Source organism: Geospiza fortis, unplaced genomic scaffold (genome assembly GCF_000277835.1).
Source record: "Geospiza fortis unplaced genomic scaffold, GeoFor_1.0 scaffold246, whole genome shotgun sequence".
NCBI classification, from domain to species: domain Eukaryota; kingdom Metazoa; phylum Chordata; class Aves; order Passeriformes; family Thraupidae; genus Geospiza; species Geospiza fortis.
In genome coordinates, this window is record NW_005054476.1 from 847634 (window position 1) to 873256 (window position 25623).

At 40.2% G+C, this 25623-nt stretch overlaps 1 protein-coding gene across 1 annotated transcript in view; it reads right to left on the reverse strand.

The window, feature by feature from the left end:
- The window catches only part of ARHGEF28 (Rho guanine nucleotide exchange factor 28), a 106742-nt gene extending 86194 nt beyond the window's left edge, over positions 1-20548 (reverse strand). Inside the window, 3 exon segments of the mRNA XM_031063008.1 lie at positions 11182-11329; positions 18375-18500; positions 20516-20548. Of these exon segments, the coding sequence (XP_030918868.1) occupies positions 11182-11329; positions 18375-18500; positions 20516-20548 (307 nt within the window).
- Between the last annotated feature and the right edge of the window lie 5075 nt (positions 20549-25623).

The window sequence follows — 25623 nt, forward strand, 5'->3', positions numbered from 1 at the left end:
TCCCTACCACTACAGAGGGAAAATCACTGTTGGGTCTCCGCTGGTGAGGCAGTTTTTTATCTGAGTATTTGGTATTGAGTATGTGGTGGCAACCCATCCAGACATTTTACTTTTCCATTTCAGGTGGAATCAAAACTTCCAGACAGTCAAATCCCAGAAAAAGACACCATGCTTCCTTCAATAAATGAAAGAAATTCCAAGCATCAGAGTAAAAGGGAGTTTCAGGGCACACACTTGAGCACTTTAGCAGCCAGCAAACCTGAATGTAGTGTCTGAAAACTATTTTTATTGCAGTTCTAACAGAAGTAGACACATTAACAAGACACAAGGATAATTCTTTATATCAGAATATCATTAAACATTTACATAATATGTACCTAAGTATTTGCGGAACACGCATTTAAAATGTCACACCACTATTTTTTAAACTTCATCTTACTGTGGCTAGCCAATATGCGACCTGCTAGCCCGCCTATGCAACAATTTTCTCCACAGGTTTCAGTCTTTAAAATTTTTTCTTGGCCTCTCCATTTCAGATTATAGGAAAATATATGTCCATCTGGGCACAGGATCTGCTGTAGGATCCAGAGCCACAGAGGAAAGTAATGAATCATGGGGAGTTTTTTTCCTTCACGGTCTACACAGTGTTTCTAATTTAAGTCTTTGGAAAGGATGATCATTGCTACATTTTAGTTACCAACACTAATATGATCTATAGCATTTACACATCTATGAAACAAGATAGCACAGATGTTTCAAAGTTTTTGAGCATGTGCAATGTTTATGCCATTGAATCCAACTCAAGCATTTGCAGACTGCTTTGCTAAACGGAACCATAAGCAACATGGAACCACAGAAATGCCTGGATCGGAAGTAAACTTCAAAGACCACCTACTCAAAGACCCTGCCATGGATAGGGACAGCTTCCACTAGAAGTTTCTCAAAGCACCATCTAACCTGGCCTTGACCAACACAGCCCAGAAGAAGTGACTGAAGCTCACTGTTTCGAAGCCCAATCAAACACTACTCATCAAACACCATGGTCTGCTTGGAGCTGAGATGCTCTTCTATGGAGGAACATTTAAATAGTTCCTCCATAGTTAAGGTTTCTCAAAACCTGTGCATGGTGTGCTACACGAAAAATGAGAGACCACAGTACAATTTCCCCCCCCCACCCCCAGGCAGATGTGGTTTGAACACATACAGCTTCAAATTTCCTCCAAAAAACCAGTCTGTTTTCATCTGATGGAAGCATATCATGTTCCCTCCATTGCACAGAAATTGAAAATAGGGCATGGTGCAGAGGGAAATTCAGGGGATGCAGGGCACAAGAGCAAGAAAACAGCAGACTGACTACAATGCAACAATCAGCTAGGAGAAGTCTCTGCTGTTTAGACATGGATGCCTTTCTCATTATACCATCCTCAGAAGTGAAAAACAATGCTCAAAGCCCGGATCTCTCACTCACTCGGAGAACGACCTAACAATTCAGTCACAGTATGAAAATGTGCGTCAGTATCTTCCCCCTCCCTAGCTGTATATCTGAATAGAGACTGATAACATCATCTGTGCTTTGCATAGACAGCACTGGCCCCGGTGCTATTTCTGTACTTCAGGGTCTCCCCTGAAAGGACTTCAGCAGACTCAAGGCTGTGCTACCTGTCTGGAGCCCAGCAGAAAACCTTGTCTGGAGTGTTTATATGTACACCAAGGAGCTCATGTTTAAATACACAGAAAATTATGTGGTCCAAAATGTAGACCCTGAACAAATATTATGCATTCACAGGAAAAAAAAAAAATTCAGAATTGCTTCTTGATCTGGCATACTGAAACTCTTCTAAGTCTTGATGTCTAAAGTGCTAACACTTTAAAGTGCTAACACAAGACAGCAGACAAACTAATCTAATTAAAACACATGCAAATACATAATTCAATATTAAGCATGCCAAATATCTGTAGATGCAACCCTAATCCTCAGACTAAATGCATTGAAACAAAAAGGTAAACTTTACTCTGAACGTTGGCCTGTGGCCACTGGGTTTCAATGTATACTATAACAATGCAAAAAAAAAAAGAAGCCAGATAAGCTTGCTCTGAGGACGATAAGATTAGCACTTTCCCACTCAGCAAAAATGGAGCCCTTAGATAGCCCTGATGAGGAATAGCCTTCTCTCTGCTCCAAAAGTGCAAATAAAGTTACTCTTCTGGCAGCCAAATCTTACAAACAATGTAGTATGAATAAGTCTGCTGCAAAAGAACAAGTTTTAAAAATAACAGTAATTAATCTTTGCCTTCTGAAACTGGCATCTAAAACAATAAGTTCTACTATCTCACCACAAATAGTCTAGTAACTGATCTTTATTTGCCTAACCTAACAACCTCCATCTAATCTTATGCTAAATTTGTTCATGGCCAGCTTGAATGCGCATGGCAGCTGAGCCACCCAGCAGGTTGTGTCTGCTCTCAGCCCTGATACACTCAGTCAGAAACAGCACTCACATTCCTCCCTGTCCTTTACCTCTGTAGATGATGTGGGTTGGGCTACTCTCTTCTTATTAGTCCCACATGGCCTGCCCAGGAGTGAACAGAAACTGATAACATAAAGCAATTACTAATACCTTCACAAAAGGAAAATCTGAAATTCAAACTGTCTACTCAGAAAGATAAATGGAAAGGTAAGTATGCACTTCAGTACAAGGATTTTTCACCATAAGGAGGGTGAAGCACTGAGACAAGGTGGCCCAGAGAGGTTACAGACTATCTGTCCTTGGAGGTGTTCAAAACCTGATCCTTAGCAACCTGATACAACTCCAAAGCTAGCCCAGTTCCAAGTGGCGGGTAGGACCATATCACCTCCAGGGACACTTACATCCAAAATCTGCTGTTGTCCTATTCCAGAATCAGCAATACCAAAACAAAACAAAACACACACACACACACACACACACACACACAGACATGCCTATAAAGAAAAGATTTTCATTAAAAGATTGTAAAGTTCTGAAACAACAGGAGGTTAGCAATTCTTTCCCTTAAGAACAATTTCTAGTTTCAGTTCTCTACTTTTATCACCTTCTCTTATACTTCCTCAGTGTGGCAGAACAAATGGCATTTTCCTACACTTCTCACTTTATTTTCCCATACCCTTGGGGAAGAATTCAAGTGTGGCATAAAGGCAAGGAGGGGGGAACCACAAAGAAAACACAACAGAAAAAAAACTATCCAGAAATAAACATACTCACAGACCAATATTGTGGAAAAAACCCCAACATAATTCAACTGCATTCTGTGGCAAGCTGGAACAAAATAAGGAAAAGAAGGAAAGCACAAGACTTCTTCAACATATTCATATTTAAATGGTATAAAATAGTATTTAATTTCAATGGTATAAAATGCCATTTTCCATCAATGTACAAACAAAACCACTCCTATGATTTGAAGGACATGCTGCTGGCTGATTCAGACAGGGTCAGCTACTGCAAGGTAGGCGGGGCTGTAAACGACAGGCACTATCAAGACTGTTTTGCATTACATCCCTGTTTTCCAGCCAAAACATTCTGTTTGGGTTACACAGAGCTGAGCCAAACAGTCTGTTTTCAACATTAAAAAATACCCTTTTGTTCTTTCTTGCACCTGAATCCCTTCTTATGTCCAAAAAAAAAACCTAAAACCAAATATTTCTCTCTGACAGAAATGACTAAGCCCCTTCTGGGCTCTGAATCTCATTCATTTCCTGGAAGGAGACTAAAAACTCCAAGACTGAAAGGCAGGGGGTGACATCAAAACTGGCTAACAAATTGAATTTTTTTCCTGACTTCATACTTTTATACATTACTGCTATTTTTTTCATTTCTCCATTAGGAACGAGATTATTTATAAAGTTGTCTCCAGTGCACGCCACTTGTGCAAAAACCCACAAGTGGGTTTTGTTGGGGGACATCAGGCTACAATGCTTGAAGTGAGGTATGTGACAGACCATTGGAGAGCATACCCACGTGAGCCAACTCCCAGAGACTGGCATCAATCCTACAGAAGAAAAGGAGAGAAGATAAAGGTCCATTGCAAAGGGAGTCTTGCCTCAGCAGTTCTAGCAGCAGGGGGGCTAGAAAAGGCTCCCATGCACCAGCCCCATGCATCATGGAGCCACAGCTACACCTCAGATGGAGTTCCAGCTGACTCTACTGATTGGATGACCCCAGCTAGGATGCAAAACACTACAGGAGATGGTTTCTGTTGCTGGGAGGGATAGTCCTCGTCCTTTAGTACTGCAGCCAAACACTCCCCCGAAGTGTCTGGTGTAAGACACTTGTATTTTGGGCACCACCCAAGTGCAGAATACCAGCTGGGACAGCCTTTCAGCCAGGAGAAGAGCAGGGCTCTCCAGCCCAATGCCAACTGAAGGTTGAGGTCTGGGTCAGAGCACAGCTTTGTATCTTCAGCAGCAGAGCGGCTCCAGAGCCCCACTTCTCTATACTGCCTTCAATAGGAAACTATCTTCTGTATCTCTTAGAGTACTTACTCTCCTGTCACTCTGTGTATCTCCAAGTGCTCAGTGTTCTTCCCAGAAAAGCCTCCTCATGGTCAAAGGGATCCCAAATGCCTCCTCTCTGCCATTATTTCCACTAACCAGGAGATGAGAATTGTACACTTGCTGGAAACCCATAGCTTGAAGCGTGCTTGACAATATCTTGCCCCATGTAGGTTTCTGGGCCAGCAGCAGGCTCTAGAAGACACTCATCTGCTTCACAACACACAGGCTAGCATCCTCCTCCCTCTGCCAGGCGCAGTTTCCAAAAGGACAAACTCCTGCTGGGACAAAGATTTATCTGTTTCTCTAACTTCCTGAATTTTCTGACCAAAATACAATTACCTCTCCTCACAAACCTCACCAGACCTAGACCCACTTATCCACTGTTCCCAGTGTTTTTCTAATTCTGTGAAGGAGAACAGGCATTCTGCACTCCTCTCCATTTCCTTCCATGGGAAAAAAAAAGTAATCTAAAATTCCAGCTGAAGAGGAGACACAGACAGAATTTCTTTAATTTACATCAAAACCCTGACATGCATCAGTCAGGTTTGAGCTTGTGCACTTTAGAAGGAATACCAAGTAAAAAGAATTGCATTAATTACAAAAAGGAAAAAGTGCCACAGAAAATGGGAAAGTGTCCCCCAAAGGCAGACTCTAAAGCAACACGGTAGCTCAGTTCATTTCACAAGACCTATCCCTAGAAAACAATTACAGCACATTTAAGAGAAAAAAATGGAAAATCTCCTTGTTCACAAAAGGGAACTAAACACTGTTTCCTTCTCTTCGATCCACAATTAGTTTTATTAATTCAGGCTGTAACATTATTGCTTCCATTAATAGACAAAAACCTAAAAGAGCAGTCTTCCTCTTGAAAATAACTGTAAACAGTGGCAAAGCTGGCAGCAAGTGTTCTTTGTTTACCAGCACAGTTAAGTAACCCGGACAACACGAACTCGCTCTCTTGACAGCGCCTCAAAAACAACCAGAAACTAAGATGCCCTCAGTTTCTTGTCCATAAAGAGCAGTGCTTGCAAAGTGCCCTCCTGTGCTCCCATTTGCCCTCCGACAGCTGAGAAATGTAAACCTGTGTTTGTCAAGGATAAAAAAGCCACAGAGAAGATGCTGAACCTATGTCTGATGGTTCTTGGGACTGCCAGTACTGGAAGGCTGCCATAACCTGATGGTGCTAAGAAAAAAAGAGTTACTTGGAAGCATTTTTCTCATTCAGATTTATTTCTTCTTTCTCTTTTTTAGTCTTTCTTTCCTCCCTTCCTTCTTTGCATCTTTCCCTTTTTTTAAAATTTTTTTGTAAACAAAAACACTGTGGGAAAATTCTCTTTTTTTTTTCTGGCAGCACTTTTTAGGTTATTATTTAATACTGATTGTCTCCATAAATTCAATAATCTGGTTCAGAAGGAAAATATCCTTTATCAAGGTGCAATAAACAAAATCGGCTTCTCCCTCTTCCTCCTCCCTACCCCTCCTTCCCCTTTCCTGAAACCCACCAACAAATAAATGTCTAAGCAGAGCACCTTTGCTGAGTCCCCAGTTTTCTCTAGCACCAAGATGCTGATCTCAGCATCTGGCCACTCTGTGGGAGTGAGCAGCTCTTGTCACAGCTGTCACACAGACATCTATTATAAGTCAGGATTACAAAGAGGGTCATGCTTTCTTGTTTCTTTTGTCCAACTTCCTATAAAATGGCCAATAACTCCTGACCTGTGCAACTACACTAAATTCCTGAATTATTTGCAATGCTCTCTAGACAATCTCTTGGCTCTCTTTATCCAATCCTTCTTATACCTTATAAAAGGAATTCAAACATTTTTCCTGAATACCAAAACTCCTACGACTAAAGAGTTCCTCTATCTTTCCATCAACCCTTACATTTCTAAATCCTTATAAAAATCAATGAGGTCAAAAAACAGCAGACAGTGCAATAGTTTTCTCCAGCAACATGTCACTCAAAAGTATTTTTTCCAACAAAAATAGCCCTGTAGCTCTGAAAACTGACTGAATCACGAAAGTGTTATGCCCTAAGTAATGCTGGATGATAGCACCCATGTATTTCATAACATTCATATCAAAAAGAACATCCTGACATTGTCAAGTGTCAAGACACCTCCAATCCTTGGTACGAGGAGTCATAGCGACAGCAGGAAGGGAAAGTTCTCATTCTACTTCTAAATACTCATAAATTTCTAGATCCTATTTCTTACCTGTTTTGAACTTTCAGAGCATGTAGAAAAGTACAGGGATAACCTTTGATTACCTCACTGTTGAAGATGAAGGACTTCTCCTCATGTGCTGAGACATCTGAAGCTCTCCAGATTCAGTCCATCCCCTTCTCCCTCCCTCTCCTTCCCCTCTGTGCACAGGCCCCCCTCAGCAACAGACAGCCCTCAGCTTTGCTTGGCTTTCTTGGCTTTGGGGACCAAAATACAGGGATGGGGACAGCATAAGGAAGGAACTCCAGTCGGTGCCTCTCAGAGTCAGGAGAGAGGATCAAAACTATACTTTCCAAAAGGAGAGAGAAAGGATACAGAAGTTAAAGAAAAATTATACAAACTGCCTAGAGGAGAGCAAAATAGATATGAGGCCCAGCCCAAGCCTGGACCTCAGAGAGAGATACAGGGAAGGAGAAGCCTCCCTTAGGCTGAAGGAAAAGCTGTCCAGAAAGCTTTCAGGAGTTCCCCATCAAGGGTGGGCTCAAGCACTGCCCAGGCAGGAGTGCACTGACAGATCCCACTGTAAATAAGCATCGCTAACAGGTCCCAGGAATTTGTTTTGTTTATTCAGAAACCAGGCAAAAGACCCTGGCTTCATTTAAGCGCAGCATCTGCTGTACAAAAAGAGATGTCACTTCTTCAAGTGCAGCTGTGCCCACGAGGCAACCCCACCACAGTATGCTGAAGACATGCTTGTCTAACATTCAAATGTTCACAGAGACTCTGTATGGCAATAGGGGCACATATCCCAACTTTTTTGGCTGCAATGAAATTTCATTTATGTATAGTATTTTAATCTGAAAAGTGAACAAAGTACGAAAAATACATAGAAACAAAAAATACAAGATCTATAAAAGTCTTGCAAGGGCAACATATTCTTTTTCCATATAAACATTGCAGTACACCTGAAAATTAACAGTTAGCACAACTGAAAATTAAAGAATTTTGCTACGTGGATAGCAGTTGCCCTGGCAGAGCTTACTCTGATACCAGCTGAGATGCTCTCTGCCTCTCTAGGCCTACAACACAACCAGGATAACCTTTCCCCACGTTTCAAGCAAGCAGGTACCCAGCTGGCTATGCCCAAGAATCTCTCAGTACCTCTGGCATTTTGCTGATGCTTCTGGGTTGGGTTTCAGCTGATTAAATGCTTAGATAAGCCTGTGAACAAAACTACAGCTGATTTCTTCAGGCTTTGATACAAAGTCCTCATTGCTAAAATACAACAGTTTTTTCAGAAGCTGAGCAAATATTTACTCCACATAAAATGAAACAACTAACAACCTTTATTTTTCTCTCCTGTCTAGCCATTATTTGAATGAGACTTGGTATTTGGTTTTACATCTGTTTGCAACAGATAGACAAAAAACATTCTTCAGAGTTTAAGTTATCTGTCATTAAGAATTAGAAAGATTTAAAATGCGAAAAAAGCCTTTACCCAAAGAAATGAGTTTAACTGATATGTTTTTATTTCCGAAAAGCTTGCATGCATCTCTTTCAGTTTGGCTGACATGGAAACTGCCTGTCTTCTAATTTTCAGCAATTTAAAGTACTAAAAGGGAAACAGCAAAAACTACCAAATTTTCAATGAAAAACATGTGAAGCTATCAAGTATAACACAGCTTCCACCCTCAGCTATAAATCAGCTGATTCTGCAAAAGAAAAATATACTCTTCAGCAAACCCTAACTACAGTCCTTTGTTTGCAATGAAACCTGAAACTAGGAAAATCCCACCTGATTTTGTTATGAAGCTTTTCAGGAGCATACCCTAACATAAAGTTTCACAGGTATTTTCATTCCACTTCCTCTACAACTAAAAAAAAAAAAAAAAACACTTATAAACTTGTTTAATGATATTTTCCCCAAAGAATGACCACAGTCATAAGTGAAGGATAAACATTGACAGAACAATGGCAAAAATTCACTCTGCACACTGGAATGCTTACAGTAACATACTCTCCTCTGACTATCACCTTTTTCTCCCAAGACAAAATATCTCACTTGGTTTGAATTATGGCTGCAAAGCTTTATGATACAGTTCTTGCTTCTTTTAAACAGCTCTAATTATAAATAAAACAACTGTGCTCACAGTGAGTCAAGGCAGAAAAACCTTCTAGGGAGACAGAGTTACAAGAACCATCCTTTTTAACTCTCTGGGCACAAACCAAATCGCTGATTACCCCTCTCGCACTTGAACAATTTTTTGTATTAACCACAAAATAAAGCACAAGAGTAGAGAATCTGGACCAAACAGTGAGATATTCTGCTCTGAACTGTGCACCAAACCACTGTTAAAAGCTTTCTAACTTCAAATAAAACTCTACCACTTTCTGGGCAGCTTCCAAGGATGTTCCAGGTTGAAGGCAACTTTTCATAAGCAACAGCCATCATCAAATCATTATCCAGGTACTGCAGATCTTTCATCCTTAACCCAAACTTATCCAGCAACATCTTGTGACTACTGGCAGTGACACATTCTGTGCAATCAACCAGAAAGCGAGGCAACTTGCATGACAGATTCTCTCTGTAAGTGATGGGACAGCTGCCGAGGACCACAGGTGAGAAACCCACCATGTACATTAACACAGACACAGAAACTGCTTCTTGGTATCCATGGCCTATAATTATAATGTAAATAAATCACTAACATCATCTGTGTTCAGAAAATATATCAGTTATTTTTCATTCTCATCTGCATCTAAGAGCTGTGGCTGCCCATTTAGAATTATTTTATTCTTCCCTTTCATTACATTGATTAGTCTTAGACATCCACCAACCATTTACACTGATGAACTTGGATTCAACTAGACTTGAACCGACAGTCCTCCCAATTATACCAACTTGATTAATTCTAGAATCAGTCTTTTTAGGTGAGGGTTCTTCAACCACAGTAGAAAGAATTAAAGATTCCTGGATAAGCATTAAGAAAACTTAGATGCTCTTGAAAAGAGTGGAGTTGTGGCCTGCAAAATTAATTCTGAGTAATACTAATACTAAATAATCTATTTATTAAAACTGATTTTGCATTTACCCAAGCCAGAACCCAAAAGCTTTTAACTAATGCACTTTTCAGGGTCTTGGCAAACTTGATTAAATGCTGTATCAATTCTGTAACTTACAGCTGGGACCCTTCCAGTCCAAGGGAGTTTTTCCCTTTAGCCTCTTCACCATTTTGTCTTTCTCTCCTACTCCTTTGACATCTAAGGCAGGGTGGATAGCTAAAAGAGGATATCTAAAAGAGGTGCAAGCTGTACTTCTCACTGGAGAGTTAAACATGATGTACTAAGGGCGCAAGTTTAAATTTTCCAATGTACTCTGAAAAGCTATGAGTACATGTGCAGTAACTGCAGAAGGAAGCATGTACTTGTCACAACTAGTTGTTTTTAAAGTGTTCTGTGTTCCCTTATGTGCAATCTGGCTACCTTAAAATAACACCAGTATCAGCAGGGATATAGTTTAACCTCACATTTTATTGTAATCTGTTCATGGCTTTTGTTATGATTAAGGGCTGCCTTTAGCCATTGGATTTTGGTCCTACCCCAGAAGGAACCATTTAAGAGTATCACAGAATATGCTGAGATCTTAAAAACAAAATTAAAACCCACTTGGAGCATGCCTAGCATTGTATTTTTCCCAGTTGTAATCCATGACAATTATTTAGCATTTACAGGTTCAGAGGAGCCACTATGTAACAGCAATGAACTTTCCTTTTTTATACTCTGCACTTATTTTCAGACTCTAAATCCCCTTTAGAACGCAAGAGAAAACAAGGAGATCCTATTGCACAGGTACACCACATCTTACTGCCTCCTACTCACACAAATGAAAAGGCCACAAAGCACACAATAAAGGTGACAAGCAGGGTGTATGTTACATCCATGAGGGAGACAAGCCCAAGGCAGAGAGCCAGCTGGGAGGCAACACAGATGTCCCTTGTTTCCAGCGAGGCACCCTGGAACAGTTTCCCAGACACTTCTGTACCATGTGCAGCTCCAGCAGAGCTCTAAGCATCACAAGCAGGAGGGTCTTGCAAGCCAGGCTGACAGTTGCACCAACAGAAGGCTCAGAAATAACAGGACTTTTGCAGGTGCTAGGATTACCAGAGGCAAATGGCTGTGGCACAGAATCAAGTCATATTAAAAATTTTGCCATCCCTGAACACTGCACTTTAATGCACACCCTGTGGTGCAAGTCCAGTAAAACTTAATCCGATACTGCGTTGGCATGGATTGCTACAAGAGGCAGGATCACCTATGGAGAGTCAAACTCAACCTGGATCCTAAAGCCCATCATTCAAATCCCTGCATTTTCTCCATTACAGAGACATAAAACAGTTTTATCAAACTGTCCAGTAATGCTGAGCTTTGAAATGGGGTTGGGGTAGAGCAAAGAGTGGAAAAATACAAACATGAACTAAGGCTCACCTGGAGCTATGGACTGAAGAGTGTTGTCACTAAGTCGCTCAGCAACCACTATGTGTCTCTTCAGGGATCCATCATAAATCAAGTAAAACTCAGCATCCACTGGGAGGTAAATGTCTTTGTCAAATTTTGCACGTATAGTCACTTGTCCCTGAAATTGAAAGTGCATTCTGAAACATCCAGTAAATTTCTCATCTTCAACAGACCCACTGATGTATAATTCAGGTCTAAGTTTATTGTAATCTTCATAACTCTGCTATACGCAGGCCCTGATACAGTGACAAATCTTCCATTTCCTACTTCCACTTAGAAAACAACACCGGTTTTATGCCTGCAACAGCAAAGCTAATTTTTAAAAATGCTTTTTAAATAATGTCTTTAAAGAAATTTCTTTCCTCTTACCCCACACAAATATAATTGGCTTTTTTATTTAAAATGCATCAGAATAACCTGAACCCAAATATTTTGTTATTTACAAAAGCAAGTTTTGTTTTAAAAAATTTTAAAAATTCAGAAGTGATTTAAATTACCTTAGACTACAGTTTTCAAAAAGAAGCACCAATGCAATTCTACAAATGGTTTCAAAGAACACTAGTTCCCAGATATTTGTCTGTGGGTTTCTTTATAGTAAATAGAAAGCAACCGGCCAAGAAAAACCTGTCATACAATAGCTTCAAAAAAGAACAGGAAAAGGATCTAAGAAGTGGCAAACAATAACAAATGCCTGACAAGTATGAGGGAGGAAATTTAGATCAAGATGCATTTCCTTGAGGAGGAGGATAGTGTGCTACAGCACAGTTCCTGACTGCCACAGTTGCTCTAAATAAGGCAGAATTGCCCCAACATCTGGCAGAAAGCATGCTACAGAAGAATATCTGAGCCATATTTCCAAAGATGCCTGCCCTGCTCTATTCAAAGAGTTACGGCAGCACTGACTCCACCAGCTCCATAAACAAGGCTTGCGAAAAACAAAGCACAACACAGTAGCAGAGAAAATTCTGCGGCTGAAAGCCACACTTATGCCTCTGACTGTCCTTACCCTGCTCATTATAAGCCAAACACTTCACTGCAGTGTGACTCTTGCCACCCTCAACAACTTCACACCTCAGCCTGCCTTCCCCAAGGACATCTTTCTCGTCACTCAAAACAATACAAATTCTGCATGTGTTTTTTCCTCTTCAATGCAGACAAATCTAATGAACTCAGGTGAAGAGGCAAAGGCTGGTTTCAAGCACAAAATCTTCCTCAGGACTCTTCCCGTAAGGACAAATGTAAACAGCATTACAAGTTCAGTATCTAGAGCAAACATGCCTGTCATCCCCAAACACTGATAACACCCCTCTTTTTAGTGGCCTGAAGTGTTATTATAGCTGCAAAGCGTTTATCCTATCTCTCTTTGGGTTTTGCACTACTATAACCAGAATGTGTTGCTATTATTGCAGTTGCTGTTTTTACTGTTGTTATTAAAACAATCTTTTTTTTTAAAGAATTTATTGTAGTTGTGAATAACCATTTTGGTCTGTTGAGTAATAATGTAAGGAGAGAGGAATAGAGTAAGTCTCTGAAGGTCCCCCACAGTCTGCTCCAGTGGGTTCAGCTGCCTGGTAAACAGGAGCACAGCAGAATTTCTTCCACATGGGCACTTGAGGCCACAACTCCCAAACCATCTCTATGCCCTCTGGACCCCTGGGTCAGAGAAAGTACACAGCCACACAGTTTTCATGTTTTCTTTGCCCTAACTATGCAAAACAAGGGAGATATTATGTGGAAACTTTTCTCACTTAATTAGCCACTGTTGGTGGGGAAAAAAATTCAAGCCAAATTTTAGCCATACTGCTCCTTTTTAAAAAATGTTAACACAGGTTCACAAAGGACAGAGAAATATCTTAAACTAATTACATTACATAATGTGTAAGCATGAGAGAGAATTTCACAAATCCTTGTCTAGAGGAAAAAAGACAGTGGAAAGCTCATGTGTACGTAATAAAAAACAAGTTCTATAGAGCTCACTCCTTGCAACACTAAAGAAAATTCAAGTCACGGTCATTTAAGCAAAGATTTTACAAAAGGAAGGAAATTGGCAGCTACCTGTATCTGGCCAAACAATTAAGTGATTCAACTGGAAAGTCCCAACCTCCAAAAAGAGGTTAAACCTATATTACAGTATAAGATTCAGAGACAACACAGAAAGTAATAGCGGAATATTATTTTGGATGCTGTATGATTATCACACCTAACATCAGAAACAGTTATTTCATACAAATTCCTATCATCATCTCCAGCACTTTCTATCCTGCCTTCAGATATTCCTGATTCATGTTGCTCCGTTCAAAAATATTTCTTCTTTCTGCCACCGCTGCAACTAAAAAAAGTATCAGTTTACTTTCAAATTGTCTCTGTGTGAAGCCAAATATATTACAGGACCTATTTAATCACTTTTTTTTCCAAAAAGATCACTTGCACTCCTATGTAGAAAAATACTTTGAGAAAGTAATTCAAGTTTTATACCCAATCCCTGCAGAAGTATTTATGTCCTGAGTCCCTCAGACAAGGCCAGTCCAGCCCCAGGAGCAGGCTGCAGCAGGAACTACCTGAACAGATCTTTCCACCGCAGACAAATTAACTCAGAGTCACAGGAGTGGGACCAATTCCAGCTCCCTTCTTCCTCCTCCTTTCCTAACAAGGCACACAATCAAGAGGGGAGCAGGCTAGATCTTGCAATGAGATGCAGTAATTTAGTCCTTCTCCAAAGAAATGTCTGTCTGCTTCACAAGGCTTTCCCGGAGGTTTTGGGAGGTGACACCTCTTTTGTAAAAGCACTGCTTCCTGGCAGAGCCAGAATGCTCAATCCAGGTTTTCAATAAAAGCATATTCAGTTAACTGTTACAGCAATTAAATGGTCTACATAAACAACAATGAAACACTTTTCCAGGTCTTCCATGAGAAATTCACACTTACGAAACTCATTTGCCCAGCATCACTGTTACCACACCTAAGAGAAAGTCTCCACTGCTTCACAACCCGCTCTGCAAGGCATGACCAAAGCACCATCTCAAGTCTGAAAAAAAAAACCCTGGCACTGACTTACTACTAAAGCACAAAGAAACTAAAACTACAGTTATTGGCATTTAAAAGTAAGTAATTAAGCCCTAACTCACATATCAGTACAAAAGAGCAAAATCAACAGAAATAGATTACAGGATACACACCACCTGAAATGAGAACACTGGTCTTCTATAGAATGATATTTGGTCTGAGTTTGCTGCAGACACCGAAATTGGAAACACGTCTCAACTGTTTCTTCTACATTTCTAAACATAAAATTTAAGCTTATCCTCCAGATACCAAAATCCAAATGAGGTAAGTCACACTGGCACCTCATCTTTGGAAAAGTGGCCAAGTACACTGAATACAAAGTAGCTGTGAGAGCATGGATCCAGATGAGCCAGATTCTTGACAATCCCGTTGCTAGATGTCTTTGACACCATTTTCACAGGTTCTTTTAACAACAGCCTAACAACTCTCCCAACTCTTTCCTTGCCTTAATAAGGTTACCTGTATCCTCATAGACTTGGGAAAATATAACAGAAAGAGCTTGATTTCTACATGTAGGTATGCTTAAGCATGCTTTCAGGGTCCCTGTGAACCTCAGATAGTTCAGTCCCCACTTAATCAAAGCAAGGGGAAGGATGTGCCATTTCACCATCTCAGCAAATAATCACAGCCCCTGGCCAAAGCCCATTTCTCAGGCAGGTGCAGGGGAAGGTCCTTGCCTCAAGCTCACACTGTGTTGATTCTGATGGACTTGTAGAGAAAACAATTTTTTAACACAAAGAGCACTTACTGACACTGACCAGCCACTATCTTACTTAGATTTACACAGGCATGGCTAAAAAAGGTATTCATCTCTACAGAACCACCACAGGAGCACATGCAAACTGGAGATCTCTCAAACACCATTCAGACCTGTAACAGCAGAGAACTTCAGGCAGCTGCAGCAACACCCTTGACTCAACCTATAGTCCTCAGCCTACTGCAGCCAAGAGGAGTTTCGACATCAATTTAAAGAAAGCCAAGATTGTCATTGTAATCCTTCAAATAAAAACCAGAAAAGCATACACAGGAACTGGGAAGAAGACAATGCAGTTGGGGGGACCTTAAGTGAGACACAGACTCAACTCTGAACACATTAAACCTGCGGCTGAGGAAGTGTTAGTTTTTACCTCTCTGGGATGCATAAAGTAAAGCCAACCTTTTATTACCAGGGAAGACACTGTCCTGGCACTGGCACCAGGGAGGAGATTAGCAAGGTTTGTGTTTTTAGTAAGATTTATAGGTCTATGCACTCTTTCAGCGTCACCAATCAGGTTTTTCAGACATACATTTGCCCTTGGTTTGTCTAGGGCACTTGAGAACTGACGATGTCAGGCGTGCAAGTAGCAGAGTCCACTGAACCCCATGTCCTGGGTAGGAAGAAGCAAAGGCCAGACCTGGGAGAACTTCCACCTCCTGACACTCATCTGACCCTGCTCTGCATCCCAGCAAGGGACTGAGGCAGGCTTTGTGAGGAGAAGGAGGCAGTGTGGGTAGGAATCCCTCACAGCTGAAACACAGCAGCACTCAGGCAGGCAAGAGAGGCTGAAGGTTTCACCATGGCACTTCCACTACGCCTCATCCCTAGCTGCAAGACACTTCATGCCTCAATAAATAACTGGCCATTAAATGTGTACTGAGCTTCTTCCACTTTGACAACCACCATCTTCCTCACCAGGAACTTGCCCCAGCAAAACAGGTGCAACACAGAAAGATCTTTAGAGGACTTCCAGATCCAAGCCACCATGCTTAATTTCAACAATTTCTCTCTGTCCATGTATACATAGCCTGGAAAAATCTACTTTCCCAGCAGTTTTTTACCATAAAAATAACACATTCTAACGTACGTTAAAAATTTCCTTACCAAACTAAGCATGTAGCATAACAGCTTGAGAAGTAATGTTTTATCCAGGGTTTCAAGGATACCATCTCCAAATGTAACAGGACAAACAAATACCAGCTTTGTAATTACATGCTGTAAGAAAAATATTTATGTGCTGGGGTAAAACAATGGCTTAATTGTTCCCAAAACACAAGTCCCAACACATTGAAGTAAATGCAAATCTCCAAGTATTGTCAGCAACAAGAGGAATATTTTCCTCTATGTCAGCTGTTACTGGCCACTGCAATTTCACATAAATATTTTTTCACTGTTGAGAAGATTCACTTCAGAAAATGTTTATATTTTACTTGTGCCTGGACAAGAGCAGTAGCAGCCATACAGTTTAAATGACCCTTCTACAACTCACCTGCAACTGTGAACACTTCTAGATAAAAGATGCTAAAATAGGGAAATTTTAGCAGCAGGAAAATTCTAAATGAATCCAAATCAATCATATTCAAAATATTAATAGCAGGAAAAAAGTTATAAATATGCCTTTCCAATGTTCTGTGATGTTTTTATGGTGTCCACCAGACAGATCTTGTCTACAGACTGCAGCAAATGCAGTTATGGACTTGCTTATAAAGCATGCACTCCAACTGAGTTGAATGCAATGGGATTCAGCACACAATGAAACAGCAACACTGCATTCAGGGAAGGGAAGAAGTTACAAACTGGGAAAAAAAAAAGAGATAAAAGATGAACATTTCTCTAGAAGCATTAGCTTTCAAACTGTAGAGCTAAAAATATCCAAAGTGTACCACGACAGGTTCTCCAAACCACATCAGCTTTAGGCATCAGCTACCTGTTGGTATTTCTTCAGCATGTGGCAGGTTTCTGAGAAATGCAGAGGATGCATTTGCACAGATACCTCCAGCACCAGTAAGAAGCATCACCCCCACAGGTGTTTAAGGCAATACAGCACACAGGAAGTCCACTGACTAGTAGCTGAGGCAGCTCTCTGTTCTTGTAAAAAAAGTGAGAAAAGAAAGTGTTCAGTGACCACCAAAACAAAATCTGAAGGATGCCTCTAGCAAGGCCCCAGCACTATCTTGAATAGAAAAGCACTGAAAGAGAAATATCGTAATGAAGCTAATTTCCTAATAAGCTTCCCTCTTTTGACATGAAAAAGCAGGAAGCTCCTCATTTTGGTTCAGATGCAGTGCCTTTTTAAAAGAAAAAGTAAGTACTGGTAGAAGCTAGAGCCGCCTTTTTGAGTAAATAGCTTACATAAACTGGAAAAAAATTAAGTACTCTATTACATCCAAACTGACCACAAAAGTACACTCCAAGCAAAGAAGGATGGAGGAGATACTGACCAATTAACTAGCTGACTCCCCTGCCTCACAGCAGGATAAAAGCTGCCCAAGTTTACTCCCCAGAGATGGATTTTCCTCACCCTTCTTGAAAACACCACTCACACAGTCACCGAACACACAGCATTGTGAACTTCCTCCCACCCAAACAATCCCTGTCTGGCCTCTCCCACCTCCTGAGCCTGGTACATACTTTGTGCTTCTTTAACGGCTTAACAAGCCTTTGGCCTTGATTAGGGGAAGAGAGATAAAGGATTGCTTTATGTTGTTGGGATTTAATAGGTGTTTCATGTTGTTGGGGTTTAATAGGAGACCATCCTTAAAGCTTGTGGGTTTTCAGTCAAGCTTATTGCAATACTCCCCTTTCAGTGACAGACTGAAATGCATCCACTGTATTGGGAGTTTCTCAAATTGCACACACTGGCTTCTACCCAAAGCTGATGTCTCAAAATGAGTTACACCTTCTACCTCCTCACTAGCCTCAACAAAGGTTTGCTCTCTTCAGAGACACAGACAGAAAAACAAGGGCTTTTGTTGAGAACTGCAAGATTTGCCTCCAGCAAAAGGAATTAGAATCCAACTGAATTTTTTAAAAAAAACAGAAGAAAGAAAAAAAATACCTGTAATAAGAAGAAACAAAGTAAGAGGTCATGACATACATATGTCTGCAAGTCTCTACGCTACTGTGCACTGTTAAACTGCCTCTAAACATTACCCACTTTAAAAATCATGTATTAGACAAATGCTTTTCATTCAGTGCACATGCAATATGTCCAGATGCTTTCCAGGTCTTTATTTTCTACGGCATTATCTTACCACAAAAAAATTGTCCTCCTCAGTCCTGAGGAGTTTCTTCTGTTTAGCCCCTGTTCCTCTCAACCAGCCCTTTACTCAATTTAAGATACAGCTGGCAGCAACACCTCTTCCACATCACCATAAGCAACATCCAGCCGCACTAATCTGACCCATGTCAGACTCTGGGAACACAACCTCATTTTTGCTGAATTAGTGATGGTGCCTGGTGGAGCTACCTAAAAACAGAGACCAGAAAAAATTAAGGGAACAAAAAGTAATTATATTTATTGAAGGGCCCTCAGGTGCATTTAGGGCAGACAAGGCCTCTCCAGGGACTACACTCAAAATGGATGATGGGTCACGGGTTTTTGTACTTATATAAGTTTGGTCCGTTTGCATTTTGGGGGTTAATCTTCCATTTACAGCTTCAGATAATAAAGTCATTGCTCCCACCCCCAACTCACTTTTGTCTACATTTCTCAGGGCCTGAGACAGTGAGGAGTCCTTGATACCAGGCCTGGAGAGGAATTGTTTCGTCTGACCAAAATGGGAAAGTAGTAACTAGCACTCTATATGGAGTTTAGAGTTATACACTAAATTACGTGAAAAATATAAAAGCCAAATTCCGAAGGCATCAGTGAGAACATATGATACAGAGCTTATGCTGGCTTTGTGCTTTTTATGGCTGCTCTATGTCAGCAGCAGTATAAGAGACAGTCATGGAACTGAACTGACCATTCATGCAGAATTAATCTACCAGTGGTCTTAAACAATCTGAACTGCAGTGCAAGTCTACAGCAAATCAGCACGTTACATCAAACCGACTTTATTCTCCTCACCTTGCCACCACCAGTCTTAAAGCTGTGTTTAGCTTATTATCAAACTGTGACAACAGCTAAGTTGGAGAAAAATTTTCAGAGTCCAATATGGTAACAACATAACATAAACAAATAATAAATAAATAAATAAATAAATGGGATGTATTTTAATTCTGGAACCACTGGATAAAAATAAAAATATCTGGAATGCTTTTATCAGAAAGAAGAGGAGACGAGAGGAGAGGAAGGAGAAGAAATAGAAAAAAATTTAAACCCATTGCCTAAACATACATTAATGTTCTTGCTTGTCTATCATTGAAAATATCATTCAGTGTTTTGCAGTCAGGGACACAACAAATTATGTTCATGCATAAAGGAATATGATGGAATTAGGAAGCTTAAGAAAGAGTTGTTAACATAGGTCAGAAAACTTCTGCAATAAGAAAATTAACTTCCCTTCTGACATGCAACTGCTGACTAAAAGAAAAGGAGTAATCTCTTTCAGTTGACTTGATTTAAAATATACAAATCAGACCAGTTATTATTCTCATGTCCTATGCAATATCAGGGCTCTACTGTTGCAGACACTACACAAAAACATGTAAGGACAAAGTCCCTGCCCAGAAAAATCCCAGTTTAAGGACTGAGGGGAGAAAAATTAATATACCAGTGGAACAAAAATTATCTGCCTGCTGATGGACACCCTTTGAAGCACCCATTCTTTTCTTTCATATCTTTTAAAATAAAATAGGTCCCATTCTTTCAGATACATTTTCTCAGTCTCATTCTGGCAGCAAGCCTGCATCCAGAGGCCAGCCTGTCCATACTCTTTTGTGCATCCCCATGTAGGCATTCCACAATGGACCTGACCAGGCTCCCAGAGCAGACAACAACAAATTACTCCTGACTCCAGCCAGAGCTGGATCAGCTCTGTGTAACACAGCTCTGTGCATTAGCAAAGGCATGCTGAAAGGCCAATACAAATTTACATTTTAAACCACACTTATTTTTTTGTGTCTTGAAGTCTAAGTAAGGCAGTCATTTCAGCCTCACTGAACACACAGATAGGCCCAGAATTAGGGCCAGACCCACTGCAAACAAAGAATGTGAAAGCACAGAATGGACAAGACAGGCCAGAAACCATCTTCTTTCCACAAAAGGCTGGCTAGAAGATACCAACTACCTGGCAAGAGCAGCAAATACAAAACCTGTATCCAACCATGGAAAATCATCCCTTTCCACCCTTCTTCAAACATCAACTACAGCACGGAGGAACTGGGAAAGCATTCAGCTCGGCAAGGAAGACAATCAACTACTCACAATCAATACCTAAGTCCTACTGCCACTTCCCACTCAAATCACACAAAATCATGCTGGAATAGAGTTTGGCACTCTGCAGACCCAGTCCAGGCTAAGACCATCACTGAGCTTACCCAAAGTCTGAGAGTCTCCAGGCCCTCACACATTGTAGCTGCAAGCAGCCTGGTGCCACATCCTACTCTCTGCCCTTCCCACCCCAACCAGAGAATCACTCCAAAACTTCCCTGTAGGAATACTTCCATACATCAGTATTAAGCACCTCTCTCCTTGGCACCTATGCTTCACCCAGGAAGATGTAACAGTGTCAGAAACAAAACTGTCCCCAAGTAAAAACATTGGAGCAGGGACACCTTAAGAGGGAGACTTTGTACAGCAGAACACAAGAGAAGTTAATTAAGCTTAGACCTTGAGGACTTTAAGCCAGCTCCAGTGGTTACATAGGAGCATGCGATACCTTAGGAGTGTACATTTTGAGAATAGTAAGCACCTTGCAGCACAAGAGCAAATGGAAGTTCTAATTTCCAGGAGATCTTGAGTCTTGAAGGCAGGAGCCTGTGCTTCTGCCTCTTCACAGAGAATTAATATCCAGAAGAAGTTCCTTTGGAAAGACAGATACATAACTTTCAGCACCATCTCCTGGGGAGATGAGGTCCATTTGGTGTCTCCACAAAACTGCTGGGAATACACCCTGTGGCTCAGCATTTTTTTATTTATCTCTCCTGCTCCCATGGGAAACATTCCTAAGGCTCCCAGCAGAAAATAATGTACAAACTTCTGAGAACACTTATTTACTGCTCTTGGGAGCTCACTACATCCACAGTATGTTTGCCCCATGGCAGTAAGGTATTTCTTTGCCAATATCAAAGATCAAAGTTGGTAATCAATAACATTTATTTAAAACTAACCAAACCCAGTTACCTACCATTATATAAGAAGGAATGCTTTTCCATGAGGGAGATTTGTTTCTCCACACTAAAAGCTGCTTACAATAGGAGGAACAACTGCTGCACATAAATTCTTCAATATCTGAAGAGTGCTTCATCAAATATTTTGCTTTTATCTTTCATCTTTCATGAATAGCCTTTTTTCCATCTACAGTGAGACCAGTGTCTTCCAGAAGATAGTGAGGTTTTATTCCACATGCTGTCTTAAGTACACAATGAAATTAAAAACTCAGCTTGCTGTTCCTCTTCAGAGAGAATTAGCTAAATATAATTTTATTTGTATCAATTTTTAAAAAGCATAATTTAAGAGGGCAAAAGTTACTTACATTCAAGTTCTATTTACTTAAATGATGTATTATTAGCATTGAAAAAAGATTAACTACAAACTGTCAGTGTATTCTTGGCTACTCAATCCTGAAAACTAGATTGGCTTATAAAGAGTAACTTTATAGAGTGGTTAGCAATAATTTGCTGTCTAGAAGGCAGAAACAGGCTCCTCAAATTAACTGAGGAAATGTGCTTCAAATACTTGATTTTCTGTTTCATTACCAATTTTTTGTTAAATCATGGCACCGATGTGTGCTGTAATTAAATTTTAATGTACTGCTGTCACCAAAATGAAATACAGAAGAAGTGTATTAAATAATGCATTTTCAAAATAGAGGAATTGCATAGAGTATTCTTAAATGATATTTCACAAGAATTATATCAAATCGGCAAGATCCTTGAGCTTTTGGAAAGTTCTCTCTCTTAGGTAACAAAACAGAACAGCCATCACCAGGCCAACAAGATTACACATACTATTTTAGATTTGCCAAGAAATTCAGTAATTCAGTGTCACACTTCATGCTGAAGTGCGACAGTCTGAAGCAGCTGCACTGTATGGACACATGCTCCAGATGTGTTAACAGCTGCTCACATACAGTGAATCAACAAAATATCCTACATATAATCTTTAAAATGTGTATTATAAACACAAAACTGCAGTTATTCTCAGATAATGTGACATGAAACACAAACCTCTCAAAACAGGCATCCTTGCCACAAAGAAGAGGGTAAAATCCAGTGGATATGGATGCTAAGCATGTTTACATACAGTATGAAAAGAATCCTAATTTTGGACCCAGCATACAGAAGATTTCTCCCTCCCTCAATGAACAAAACCTATGATTTCACAGAAGCTGGAAAGAAGAGATTACTTCCTACCTTTTGATCTCTTCTACTTTTCTTGTGGAAAACAATGTGTTAGAACCATATGCTGACATATTTGAAGTTGCATGTGAACAGTGTGCAATTGCCATGACATGGTATTCTGGAGTTCCACTGTGGCCCTTTAGAAGGGACTGGAATACATCAGACAGATACCTAAATTCACAGCAGGGCAAGTATTTGTCATGTTTCCTCAGTTTTCCAGAGATGTTTTCTCTATCCCTGCTTATGGAACATGGAAGCAGCATTCAGGCAATGGAGATGGAACAGCATTTAGACAAGCTCAGCTTGTCAAAGAACTGCTTAATGAAAACTGATGAACTGAATAATCAGAAAGGGCCTTCATGTTTAACTTAAGTGCTGATTTGATTGTGTTATCCAACAAAGTCACTAAAATAAAGCAGAAGCAGTTGGAAGGCGTTTCCAGAACTTATGGAATAACTGGATCTAACTAAAGACGATAACTGCCCTTACTCAAAGACTTTTTCAGGACACTCAGAACTCTTTTATTTTCCCAAACACACTGCAAAGGCACTTCAATTATGAACAATACTGTGATGTGCAAGACTGTGAAGCTGCAACACTTTCAGGCACCAACTCATTAGATTAACTACATCAACCTCAAATGGTCAGCGTAAGATCTGCTAAGATTTCTCCAAGTTTCAGATGCGGGTTGAAAAAAAACTTTCCATCTTTCCCATGCATACACACAGAAATACATATAGGAGACTGTTAAAAAATTACTACAATCCCAGGTTCTGGGAAACTCATCCCAGGTGCTCCCACTGCAAGTTCCTGGTAGTCCATTTTTCTCCACTAACCTCAGGCATGTTAGGACACTGAGGACCCACAGGAAAGACACCATCTCCATCTGCTGCCCCCACAAGAAAATGAGTTGGTGACAATTCAAACTGCTCTCACTGGGTTTCTAGTAAGTTATGAGCCCCCTCTGGGATTTGTCCATCTGGGTTGGTGAGAGGTTGAAGACCACAACTGGAAAGTTACTAAAGCAGAGGACAACAACCAGCAAAGCTTAGATCTCGTACAGACTCTCACTTGAGCAAAGCTTGGGGTGAATGTTCTCAACTGAAATCACATTCTCTCATCCAACACACTACAAGTGACTAAAACATTCCAAGCCTACCCCTGGTGAGTCCCTTGTTCATAAGAGATGTACCATTATTAGTCTTCAAATGCACAGTTTTGTACCATTCTTTGCACTTCTCACTGGCACAAATAACAGGTGGGAAAATTCAGTCTTCCCACATAATTACTGAACCCTTCTCAGTACTAATCACCATCTCCCAAAACTATGATGTCAATAAATTTATATATATTTTGCAAACCTACATCTGACTCATAGGGTTATAATCAAAGTACTAAAGTAGCCTTAAGTATGACACTAAAGGACCTCTCTACCCTAAGAACTCTTGTAGTACTCATATATCTTTATCTCTTTATATTAATCTTCCCCTTCTTTATCATCCATAAGAATTTCCTGCAAGACGCAGTACCAAATGTTTCATTTTCAACAACCTGGATTAAAACCACTGCATTGCCCTTTGCAAAGTGGTCAGTTACCTTATTATGGGAAGATACCAGATCAGTCAGATCAGATATCACCATGTCCCTCATTACTTTTCCTGTAAAAATTTGTTTTTAAAGCCTTGCACCACACAATAAACATCACATGAGCAGGCCTCAAAAATACTTTTCTCCTGATGTCTTTAAAGATACTGCATCTAATTTTTGCAAGCCTGAGGTTCCAAGTCTGAAGCTGACAAATACAATGAAAACTCATGCTGGTGCATTACCAATCATATGTTCCTTAAATACTCCAGGGTACAGGTTATTTTTACTCCACCTTTCCCATCCCCATCTCACGACAATAAGCAGATAATTGTCTTGTTTCTGTCTTTGTTTCATCTTTTACCACCCTTTCGAAAACCATTTAGTGTTCTCTTCTTTTTCCGCTAGGCATCATCCATGTACCGCTGCTACCCTCATTGCAAAGCAGAACAGGTATAAAAAACACAGTAACTTTTTTAATAACAACTGTTAAGAGTTCCCAAGTTTTAATACTCACAATCACATCCCCCTGAAGGCACAAAAAAAATTTATGTTATCTAATGTATGTCCTCACTCATGTTACTACTCGTTTTTTAACTTGTAGTTCATCTATTTTAAGCAATTATTTCAGGTTTTGCAGAAAAAAAAATCCATTTCATTATAAGTCTCAACTTATTTTTTTACATAACACAAAATTTCCTGCTTTGTGGAAACTGAGAGAATGGTAGTTTAGAATTTTGTAAGGAAAAATACAACCAAAAATTGTGGGAAAGCGAATGAGAGGTGTCTCTTCACAGGCAGTAAAACTGCTTTTGAAAATTGCAATTGAGAATACTGAAGGAGAATAAAATAATTATCACGAAGGGGAAATAATTTAAAACTTTCTTCAGAGAGCTGAATTGCATTACTGGAAACTATCACTTTCACGTGTGTCTCATCAGACAGCAACATGCAACAGCCTCCAGTCTCAGAAAACCAGAGAATGGACTTTAGTTTCATTCATCCTGATTTTGAATGAGCTATTACCCAAACGAAAGCAATTCTCCAGGCAGAAGCCTAGTGCTGCAGGACTTGCATAAAGAGGTACTTCAGAGCAGCTTAACTCCATTGTCACAGCATCTACAAACAGAATAAACCAGTGGAATTATTACACACCCATGATGAGGCCTTGATATAATGTACAATTCATGTCTGCAAACTAGGTCAACATCTTCCAGAACTGGGGGGGCCAAGGTGGGGGAAAAGATATTAAGATATTATCAATTGCCCCAAATCTCCCCAGAATGAGAAAACACTGGTTTTCACCAGAGTCACATAATGCCTACGTAAGGCTGGAGGAGGGGTGGCTGGTATTAGTTAACATGTCGCATGCATTTCAGATAATAGAAACAGTGAACAAAACAGGTCAGGCTGAGCCCAGCTGCTGAGACACTCCTAGCTGCAGCCAATTAAGTAGCAGGAATTTCAGCATTTATCCCTAGAAGTATTGAACAGCATTG